Source organism: Gallus gallus, chromosome 1 (genome assembly GCF_016699485.2).
Source record: "Gallus gallus isolate bGalGal1 chromosome 1, bGalGal1.mat.broiler.GRCg7b, whole genome shotgun sequence".
Lineage (NCBI taxonomy): Eukaryota > Metazoa > Chordata > Aves > Galliformes > Phasianidae > Gallus > Gallus gallus.
The window spans coordinates 185,127,812-185,138,767 of NC_052532.1; the positions used below are offsets into that span (position 1 = coordinate 185,127,812).

At 40.9% G+C, this 10,956-nt stretch overlaps 1 protein-coding gene across 4 annotated transcripts; it reads left to right on the top strand.

Annotated features, from left to right (window-relative positions):
- Nucleotides 1–45: 45 nt before the first annotated feature.
- FAM76B (family with sequence similarity 76 member B) lies at nt 46–10,710 on the top strand. Of its 4 annotated transcripts, none has more exons than XM_417189.8 (10): nt 46–166; nt 296–360; nt 530–584; nt 2,169–2,324; nt 2,747–2,943; nt 4,851–4,898; nt 5,099–5,179; nt 5,841–5,976; nt 7,846–7,947; nt 8,366–10,710. In XM_417189.8, the coding sequence occupies exons 1-10, from the start codon at nt 71–73 to the stop codon at nt 8,453–8,455; spliced, it is 1,026 nt and encodes a 341-aa protein (XP_417189.2). In that variant the 5' UTR covers nt 46–70; the 3' UTR covers nt 8,456–10,710. The 4 variants fall into 4 exon arrangements, with proteins under 4 accessions (XP_417189.2, XP_015136076.1, XP_015136081.1 ...); XM_015280590.4 differs by having other exon boundaries at nt 5,844–5,976; XM_015280595.4 differs by lacking the exon at nt 5,099–5,179.
- The last annotated feature ends 246 nt before the right edge of the window (nt 10,711–10,956 follow it).

Consider the following 10,956-nt stretch of genomic DNA (forward strand, 5'->3'; position numbering starts at 1 on the left):
GCCTCGCCCCGCACCTCCCTCATCCCCTCCCTCGGGCCCGCCCGCGACCGCCCCGCCGGCAGCGGCGCGGATGGCGGCGGCGGCAGCCCCGGCTCTGTACGCCTGCACCAAGTGCAACCAGCGGTATCCGTTCGAGGAGCTCTCGCAGGGGCAGCAGCTGTGCAAGGTGCCGGGGGAGCGGCGGGAGCGGGCGGGAGGCGGGCGGCCGCGCTCACCTGCGTCGGGCGGCGCCGCGTGAGGGGCGCTGAGGGGCGGGAGGCGCCGCGGGCGGGACGTGACCGCTGTTCTCCCTCAGGAGTGCCGCATCGCCCATCCCATCGTCAAGTGCACGTACTGCCGCTCGGAGTTCCAGCAGGAGAGGTAGGGCAGCGCCTGGGCCCTTCTGGGGCTGGCGGGGCGGCGGGTGGGCGCAGAGACAAACTCCCTTCACGCCCGAACGCGGAGGCGGCATCTCTGTGCTACCGTGGGCTCCCCGGGGATTCGGCGGTGTGCTGGTGCGGAGTCCGGCTGATGTTGGTCTTGTCTTTAGCAAAACGAACACCATCTGCAAGAAGTGCGCCCAGAACGTGAAGCAGTTCGGAACGGTGAGTGGGGCTGCTGGCGCCCGGAGCTCAGGGAGGGCTCGTGGGGTTGGAAAGGTTGTTGTTTTCTTAAAGGAAAGGGCTTTGGAACCAAATTTGAGGGGATAAAGGAATTGCTTTTGGAAAGGTGCGCTGGGAGGTGGTAAGAAGTGTGTGGCCAGCAGGTCGAGGGAGGTGGTTCTGCCCCTCTGCTCTGCCCTGGTGAGGTCACGTCTGGAGTGCTGTGTCCAATGGTGGGCTCCCCAGTTCAAGAAAGACGGGGAACTGCTGAAGAGAGTCCAATGGAGGGCCATGAAGATGATGATGGGCCTGGAGCATCTGTACAAAGAAAGGTTGAGAGATGTGAGGCTGTTCTGCCTGGAGAAGAGAAGGCTGAGAGGGGATCTCATCACTGTTTATAAGTGTCTGAAGTGTGGCAGTCAAATGGACGGGGCCAGATTCTTTTCAGTGGTGTGCAGCGACAGGTTGAGGGGTAGTGGGCACAAACTGGTACACAGGAAGCTCCTTATATGCACGAGGAACAACTTCTCTATTGTGAGGGTGACAGAGCACTGGAACAGGCTGCCTAGAGAGGCTGCAGAGCCTCCTTTTCTGGAGATATTAAACGCTCACCTGGATCCTTTCCTGTGCAACCTTCTGTAGGGAACCTGCTTTAGCAGGGGGGTTGGACTCAATGATCTCTGGAGATCCCTTCCAACCTCTGTGATTCTCTGATTCAAAGGTGAGGAAGGTTACTGACAGATTTCCTTCCTGGCTTCCAGTTTGTTTTGTTCACTTTTAAGTCCCTTGTGATTAAATGCAGTTTAGCAGTTATTCATAACTGCAGTATAGTTAGAAAAAACAATGTTAATTCACTTCATGCATGTAAAGACTTTGCCTATTCTCACAAGCACACACTGACAGCAGAAGGACCGTTAGCTGCCTGTGTTCTTTATGAGTGGTCAATGTGGAAATCTAGTCACACTGCATTGTGTAAGTCTGAAAATTGCTGTGTGTTAATCATATTAAGCTACTAAGTAGGACAGATTTTGAGTGTTAGCTGTATTCGTGTTACTTTGTTTCCTTGTTTTGAATTTCAGCTTCAGTTCTGTTAGAGAAGTTAAACTTTAATATGTGAATGCACACAATGTATCTGTGTGCCCTGCAGACAGGAGTTCATGGAAGGTATCAGGATAATCTCGTTTGTAAAACAAAAGCTTGTAACTTCATCTACTTTAGATGAAATTCAGCTTATTGGAGAAACATAACAGCTGTTGTAGGCAGGCATTTAGTGAATGTAAATGTAAACCCAATAAAGCACATTCTTTGAAAAGCTTGAAATGTGGCATGGTAAAGTGCAGTGCAGATCCAACATTTATACTTGGGTTTTATGGCAATTCCGGAGTGCTTTTTGACCTTGGAAGGAGTGTCTTTGTAGAGGAAAAAGTAAATACTGGGGAGAGAGAGAGCTTGAAAAAAGGTTTAAGATGCATCATATGAAACCACTGTAGTTTAGAAGCATCTTCATACTGTGATTTGAATTAACTGTGCTAATACTTGACAATTTCTATAACGAACTAACCTCTGCTCAATTTGTCTGTTTTTCAGCCCAAGCCTTGTCAGTACTGTAATATTATTGCAGCATTTATTGGCACGAAATGTCAGCGCTGCACCAACTCAGAAAAGAAGTATGGCCCACCTCAAACATGTGAGCAGTGCAAACAGCAGTGTGCTTTTGATCGAAAAGAGGAGGGAAGGAGGAAGGTAAGCTTTGTTCCAGAGCTGTCGTGGCTTAGATTGACAACAGATGTTCCCATTTCATGGGGGACATCTTGATCGTGTGCGATGGGTTGAGAGAGGTTACATGTTGTCTAAGCTGAGAATGATTTGCCCCCTAGAAAATGTATTAATCGCATTAACCCTTCCATGATGTAGAGTTTGTCCCATATTTGCTAAGACCTCCTTCTAGCATAATTCCCTATTACAAAAAAGAATTGGAATAAGATTCACTTTACTGAAGGACAGCATGCATATCTTGTATATACTGCTGTTTCATACTGAAGGGATGTTTGGATTTTTCCTAAAGATAACATGAATTGAAACTTTTTTTTTGCAAGTATTAAAATATATATTTCTAGTGCAAGTGTAACTGGGAGAAAAAACCCTTATGAATTGTTCCTCAAAAGGTCGACGGAAAGTTGCTGTGTTGGCTCTGTACCCTGTCCTACAAGCGAGTGCTACAGAAGACAAAAGAACAGAGGAAGAGTCTGGGATCTTCACATTCGAACTCCTCATCTTCATCTCTTACTGAGAAAGACCAGCACCATTCGAAACACCACCACCATCACCACCACCACCACCGTCACAGCAGTAGTCACCATAAGTAAGTATTTCAAGAAATAGAATGGTTGGAGGTACTTTTCCCAATTGTGTGCTGTTAGGACTGAAGTGTAATGGAAGGAAATCAGAAAGGCAATTTAACATGTCATCAAAAGCAGGAGCAGAATGTTTCCCTCCCATTGTCTGTAGAAATCTTTGTATTCCAACAATTTGCATGAAGAGCATGAAGAGAAGGTAGGGAGATGCAAAAATTCTCAGCAGCCATCAAACTACTCAATTGTAAAATAGATAACAGAGAAAAGATACCCACAGGATGGCCACAGAAAAAGAAGTTACTTAAGGATAAATGTGGATTTCTAAGCAGTAATTACCACGTGCTAACTGCTATTTTGCATGCACTTACCATAGGCTAAAAGGTATGTGTTAGCAGTTTAATATTAGAGTAACTGCTTTGCTCAAAATCCCCACGCTAACTTAACTGTGCCTTGCTTGTGTGCACATAGCTGTGAAATGGAGAAGCAGAAGAAAAGGTATGAGATCACCATCAGTCCAGGACCAGCGTGCATTTCTTTACCAGTGATAATCAAATTCTGCAGGATTCCATTATACAGACATAAGAAAATAGCACTCGGTTCAGTTACTGACACAGAGAATATCTCATGTAGTTCTGTCCCATCTCCTGCAACATTTTTCTGCGTGCCATCTCTGGCTGCGGTAGGAGCCTCATACAACCTTTAATTTAGATAGCCAGCTTATCAAATCACAAATCCCAAGATGGATTTGTTTCTTATGCTATGGTAATAGTGGCCATGATTTTTGTTTTCATTGATAGGCTTTGGGCACACTTTAGAACTGCTTGATTTATTTTTGTGTTGGATAACAGATAGTGTGGCTGCAGTGGTGCCGACCCCATCACAAGAAGACACTTTGATTCTAAGCTTCACTTTTCCTTTTCGACTGAAACTTGTTTGGCTCAGCATGGCTTAAAGAGAGAAGTAAAATAAGCTGCAATGATCATGAGAAATGTAAATACGCTCAGTTAAAAAGAAAAATCCAGTTTTCTTTAGGAACTTGAAGAAAATTCTTCTTTTCCTACAGAGAATTACTGAACTGTTCTCTCTAATCTGTGAGTCAAATTGCAGCAAGCTAAACCTAATGTAATGCATGAGGTATAGTAAGAGTTCTATGAAGTTAGCTGTTTATTATAGTATGGAGCTTCTAATATTCTCAAGAGTTTACAAAATGAGCATATCTCTATACAGGTCGTAATGTTGCTTGTTTGGCACCTTTTTTCTGTAGGCTGCCCTGGGTCCATTGCTTCTGGTCCAATAAATAAGACTTTTCCTATCCGTTTCAGTTATTGTTGAGGTGAGAGAATAATACAAGGTAGAAATGAAAAATCATTGAACTATTTGATTCAACGTGGTCTTCTCAATTTTACTGTTCCTCTGTCAGTGGCATTCAGTGAAGGTGCTTTTGAAATGATTGAAGGCATACATTTAGACCTGAAAAATGGATGTTTTCAGGGATCTAAAACTTAAGGCTGCTCATATGCTACCACATAAGCACCGTTTTAGGCAATGTTCATTTTGGAGTATGGGAATTCCGAGATGGCTGTTTTAGACCAGCTTGCTGAGCACAAGATTAGCCATAGGATGCACACAAAAATTGGGAAATAGGAGAAAAAAAGGCTTAACCATCAGTCATGAAATCTTGCATGTTGTAATAATGTAAATATTTAGACAAAAAAAATTGTTTAGTGTCTTTGACGTTATGAAGAGGGGTCGTGAATGGGACAGGTAATGCTGTCCAGCTGAATTTTCAAAATAGGTAATTTTTTATTTAAAAACAAAAGGATGGGGGTGATTTTTCTTAAGTACAGATGTTTCCTATAAACTTAGAAATAATGGTACTTTTGATCAGTTACCAAGTATGTTTCATTTATTTCAGAATCAGCAGTCTGAGTCCAGAGCAAGATCAGGGCCTATGGAAACAGAGGTAAATAGGATATTAGTTGTTAATTCCTTTTTAATTTATTTTGGCATATTTATTTCAAGGACTTATTTTTTTTCTTGCTTTTCTGGCTAGTCTCTAGCATTACAGCAAGGAGCATGAGTTAGTGATATTACATGTACCAAATGGTGAATTAGAGGGTTATGTAGCACGAGGCTTTAGGTTTACATTTTGTTTGATTTCAGCCATAAATCCTCTGCAGCTATTCAGAATGAAACTCCAAAGAAAAAACCCAAACTGGAATCCAAGCCATCAAATGGAGATAGGTAAAGTTACGTTTTTGTAAAGCTGAGGCGTTTCGACCAAAATAAAGCACTGATTTGTTGCCAGCTGCTTCCTTCTTTTTTTGTGTGTCTCAAGAGTGAGGGAGGTGCAACTTGTCCAGCCACACAGGTTACTGGGTGGCATCTGAGTGCTGTCTATCAACTATATTACTCTGTCAGAAAACTGGCATTGCATTCCTATTTTTAAGCTGCTTGGGATGGCAGTAAATAAAGGTTAAATAATGAGGCATCGGTTACCAATGAAACGGTATTCTCTGACCTTTTTTGGATTAGATGCAGGGTTGAACCTGTTGCTTAATGTTGACGTAGTATCCAGAGAAGCCTTTTGGGTCTTAAGGTGTGACACCAAATCTTTATTCTGCTTCTGACCAAACAGTTGGGATAAATGTAAAAGGGGATGCTTCAGTCGAAAAGTATTTCTCCCCCTCAGAGCTAATACTGAATTATATTTCTGCAGGTGTATGTAATGTGTGCCATTAGTAAGGTAATTTGCCAGTTGCATCCATTGCTGTCAGGTACATACTTTTTTTGCATCAGTTCTTAAGGATGTTTGTAGAATTATTAATTGTCCAATTTGAACTTTGAAAAAGTGTACTATTTCTTTTTTCTACTGATGTCATAATTAACTTTTTCCTGTTTTTAGTAGCTCTATAAATCAGTCAGCAGACAGTGGGGGAACAGACAACTTTGTCCTCATAAGCCAGCTGAAAGAAGAAGTCATGTCACTTAAACGCCTTCTACAGCAAAGAGATCAGACCATCCTAGAGAAAGATAAAAAGGTAAACATTGCATCTGCTTAATGAGAACTGCATCATTCTGTTGTCTGTTTTGTAGACTCCTGGTGTCAAAATGGTGAGAAAACAAAAATCACGTGCAGGTTTTTTTATATAGTAACCAATCAGATCTTACCTTTTCAAGGACTAGTCTAGGACTTTTGTCTCATGGGCTCCTCTTTGACTTAGAGCCAAATTATGTTCATCTTACCTAAATTGCCAGACAGTGGTTTGTGTGTTTTACATGTTTTAAATTGAATCATAGCAGAGGATCCAAATTGTCTGTGTAGGCTGATGGGCACGTGAGATAAGAGGAGGAATAAGAGTAGTAAGTATTTCAAGTTCAGCGTAACTTTAGTTTTAAATTAAAGCTACTACAGCTGTAATTCATGAGATGGTATACAAATTTACATGTACTGTTTATGGAAAGTAAGTGCTTGGATTTTAAAATATTGGTAGTATGTGTGTTGTGCAGGTTATCAAGTCTTGGTCTGTGATCGATGACGTGGATAAGTTTGATGATGCTTGATGATAAGCTTGGATTAGGTGCCTGGTGGTCAGGAAAAGTTAAGTGAAATATAGTTAGGCTCAAATGACTGCGGTCAAAACTCATAAAAGAGATTCAGCTTTCAAAAACAAAAAAATATATACTGTGATTATCCTTTATTAGAACTTATTTCTTTGCCATCTGATAAACTAGAATCACAGAATCATAGAATAGCCTGGGTTGAAAAGGACCACAAAGATCATCCAGTTTCAACCGCCCTGCCATTGGTTGTTGGTGCAGGATCACCAACCAGCAGACCAGGCTGCCCAGAGCCACATCCAGCCTGGCCTTGAATGCCTCCAAAGATGGGGCATCCACAGCCTCCTTGGGCAACCTGTTCCAGTGCGTCACCACCCTCTGTGTGAAAAACTTCCTCCTAATATCCAACCTAAACCTCCTCTGTCTTGGTTTAAAACCATTCCCCCTTGTCCTATCACTGTCCACCCTCATAAATGGCCATTTCCTCTCCTGTTTATACGCTCCCTTCAAGTACTGGAAGGCAACAATGAGGTCTTCCCCAGAGCCTTCTCTTCTCCAAGCTAAACAAGCCCAGTTCCCTCAACCTTTCTTCATAACTAGATGCTGTTAAGACACTAACAGTGATTCTAGGCTATTCAATGTTAAGTAGGTTACAGAATTGTCTTAAAAATAGTTTACATTTGTAATATTTTCAATTAAAAGTTGACTGTAGGTATGCATGGTGGTTTATCAAAAGTTTAATGGTTAAGACTAGCTCACTGATCCTGGAAAGAAATCGTTTCCACTTTTAAACCATCTGCAGTACCTGCATTTCTACACTTAAATCTCTTGGGTGAGGGATATTGAAACTCTTCATTTTGTATGGCTGTTGTTATAAGAGCCTCACATTACCGGTGTTGAAGTACTTGTGATTTCAAACCTTTAAGTGCTTAATGTGAAAGAGCTGGATAGCCTGTCGTGGAGGGTGTAGGGAGTTTCTTCAGAGGACAAGCATTAAGCCCTTACCTCTCTCTTATAAAGCCTTTAAAAGGTGATGAGTCAGGAGTAAATGCATTACCTACTGTTAAATTTCATCTACTGGGTAAAGCTGTCAAAAAATGTAGGTAAGTAAATGTCATCAAACTTCTGCGTAGTGACTTCTTTGATGGTGTTTCCATAGGGAGAGCATCTAATAGTGTTAATATCCCCATTGCTAAAACTGACGTAATTGTGAGACATACCTGGAGATTACAGTAGTAAATAAATACTGTAGTTCCTGAGGTTCTGAAAGCTTCCATAAAGATTTCACAGGCTGATGAGAAGACATACTGCAGCAGTCCAAGGAGTCTTCATGGAGTTTATATTTTCAGTTGACAGAACTGAAAGCAGACTTCCAGTATCAGGAGTCGAACTTGAGGACAAAGATGAACAGCATGGAGAAAGCTCACAAGGAAACTGTGGAGCAGTTGCAGGTAACTGTTGGCTGCTCATTGGTGCTGGAGAAGGGCTCAAAAAGGAATTTCTTTTCTGTTCTCGAGTAGTTCATCAGTTGTGAGTGTGCTGTTGGTCTGATTTCACAGTTGAGAGTAACACAATCAACTGTTAGGCATATCAGGTTAAACTACATGCCTACTTTTAAACAGGAAGAAATCCTCCAAAAATGGTCTTATTAATCACAGAATGAAGAGCTATTCAGTGCGTGCCTCAGATTCTGACTTCTGCTGTTCAGGAAATATACATATTGAGGCTCTGAAAGCAATCGTTATCTTTGAGTTTTCTCAACATACACGTTTGGAAAATCTGTTTCCTAAATGCAATGAGAAGTTAGCGTGTTAGAATACGATGTGAGACTTAGCACTAATTGATAACACTTTGCTGTCTGTGTTGCAGGCCAAAAACAGAGAGCTGCTCAAGCAGGTCGCAGCGCTGTCAAAGGGTAAAAAATTCGATAAGAGCGGCAGTATTTTAACGTCTCCTTGAGGAGGTGGTGATTCACGGATCTGCTCAATGGGAAGTTGAGTAATTCTGCGAAGCCCTTAAAATCCTGTGTAGTGGAAGAACTATTTTTGCACACCAGATGAGTTGGCATGTTTCCTACACGTTTTTATAATTAATGTGCAGCTTTTTTTAGTTACCGTTCAGATGAAACACTTCAACTGGCTTGAAGAATGTTTTTTATTTTTTTTATATTGGAAACTTTTTGCCAGCAGTGGTATTAAAAAATTGTGTAGAGAACGTAGCAGTGTTCTCTCTAAAAGGACGACATGCAATAACAAACTAGGTGTACTTTTTACAAAGCAGCAATGGATGTTTTTAAGCTATCATGATGTCAGCCAAAAGTTTATGAGTCTCCAGTTACATCGAATGCTGGTTTCTGGCAACTGTTCTTTTACTTTGTATCAAAATATCAATTTAGGGCGGAAATCATGGTGCTCAAGTGAAACTAGAAAAAAAAGGCTTATATGTATTTGTAAATACAACTGTAACAGCTATATTCTTAGTTATAACAGTTAATTAGTGTTTTACATTCTTGTGATAGGGATTTACAGAAAGATTATCTATTGTACAGTAACAGAGGCAGTGTGGTTTTTGTAAGATTTACTGTAGATTTTTCTTGCAAGTGCCTTTCTCCAACTGTTTATTTATAGGAATGTTGGTATTTTGTACATAAGGTTTTTATGTTTTGAAATCATGTTTAATAAATGTTTTATGTAAATATAAATGTGTGTACAGAGGAATCGGAATCAAAGATCAAAGTGCAGTGCTTGGAGCAGCAGTAAAACTAGCTCATAGACGGGCAGTGAGTCTTGGCTTTAGATAACCTTTGTAGCTTGTCTGTGAGGTGTAGAGTTTTGGTAGTGCTGCTCATGCCAAACACTTCCCAAACAAAAAAAAGAAATGCTTTTTTGCCACACTAAAGTTTAGTGGTTCGTTCATATATTTTTCCATTTGACACAGTGCTAATTTTAAGTCTGTAGCAGACGTTGTACCCCCTGTGTTACATCCTTAATTAGTGATACACACTCAAAATAAATATACATATATGCATTCACCATTGTCTGATTTAGTTAGTTACTTAGCTGTCACTTTTGATTACTCTTAATGAATTGCAAGGTTCTCATCCCCCAGTAAAGATGCACAGTGTGAAAAGAGTAGCCAAAACGAATGGTCTTGAAGTTAAGGGAGTGGATATGGTGTCGGAAGGTGGTTTTAGGGTAGACTTTGATTCTAAATGACATCAGTTCAGGTTTAGATTTGCTCCTAACGGACGTGAGTCATATTCAGGAATTTCTATTCAACGTAGCCTAGTATACCCCCACATGCTACAGCTCAGCATAAAGTGCAGTAGGCTTAGGTGAGTGAAGGCTTAGTTCAGCTCTGGGTACTGATTGGTAACAGGGTAGCTGCTTGTGTTCCAGTGAGCTTCGCTGTGTACAGTAAGCTATGCACCTCCAAATAAATGAACCAAAATGTAACATTACTTGGCTGTCCAGCTGTGTGCCCAACTGTGAATACCTCTCAGTCATTCAAACAAGTTCCAGCAGTGACAAACTACTGAATAATTCGAAAGATTGTGCTAGCTTGTTTCATATGGCATACGTGTGTTTTTATACATTTATACATTGAAATCAACTTTGTATGTTTAGAAATGCTCCTTCATTAAAATTGTTAAACTAGGGTGGAGAATTCTGCTGTCCTTTTGGGATACTTGTCTTTTTTCCTTTGTGAGATACAGATTTATGACTTCCACTAATTCAGAGTAATATTTTGATCGTTCCCCCCCCCCACTTGAATGGTGACCCATATTCAGTGAAATTGGTTTTAAAACACAACCACGTAGCAGTTCTAAAAAAGCTCCAAACTGCCCACTGAATCCCAGTCCTGAACATCCTGTCCTGGAGCTGTAGATTATTGACAGAATAAACTGATGTTGTTTAAACGTGGATCTGCAAGGAGACTGTTGTAACGTATTGTGGTTTTTAGCCTGTTCCCAGATGTTGATTAGCACTGACCAGTAATGGTTGTTTTGGCTCAAGCTGTTGATGTCTTTCAAGCCTGCGAATATTGCAGCCCCCTTTTAGATGCTACATCTGAATACATGTTCTGCAGTGAAGCTATTCAGCTGTCTACATGTATAGACTATTAAAACACTGTACTGGCACACATCTGACCGCTGACATTTTGTACCTTTTCTAAATCCAATGTTTCACAATAAAATCTTGTCAAAACATGAATCTGTCCTTCTAAAATTACTCTTAAGTCTGTATTTCTCTTGTCTTAAATGCAGTTTAAAAAAAGGATTTAACTGATATCTTGAGGAATTTAGTATTTTTTAAAGCAGGTTTTCTATCTTAAAATGAGGAGGGAAGATAAGCACTTGTATTCAGTAGTGCCTGAATTTCTGACTTTGTTAACCGTAAGGTTGTTCTTTCTCTACAAGCATTGTGTACAAGTTAGGTGATTCTGAGACTGGAAGCGAA

Coding starts and splice junctions, on each gene's coding strand:
- FAM76B (XM_417189.8), top strand. CDS start 71: ATGGCGGCGGCGGCAGCCCCGGCTCTGTACGCCTGCACCAAGTGCAAC. Junction 2,944..4,850: donor CACAGCAGTAGTCACCATAA/GTAAGTATTTCA, acceptor CATTTATTTCAG/AATCAGCAGTCTGAGTCCAG. Junction 7,948..8,365: donor AAACTGTGGAGCAGTTGCAG/GTAACTGTTGGC, acceptor TCTGTGTTGCAG/GCCAAAAACAGAGAGCTGCT.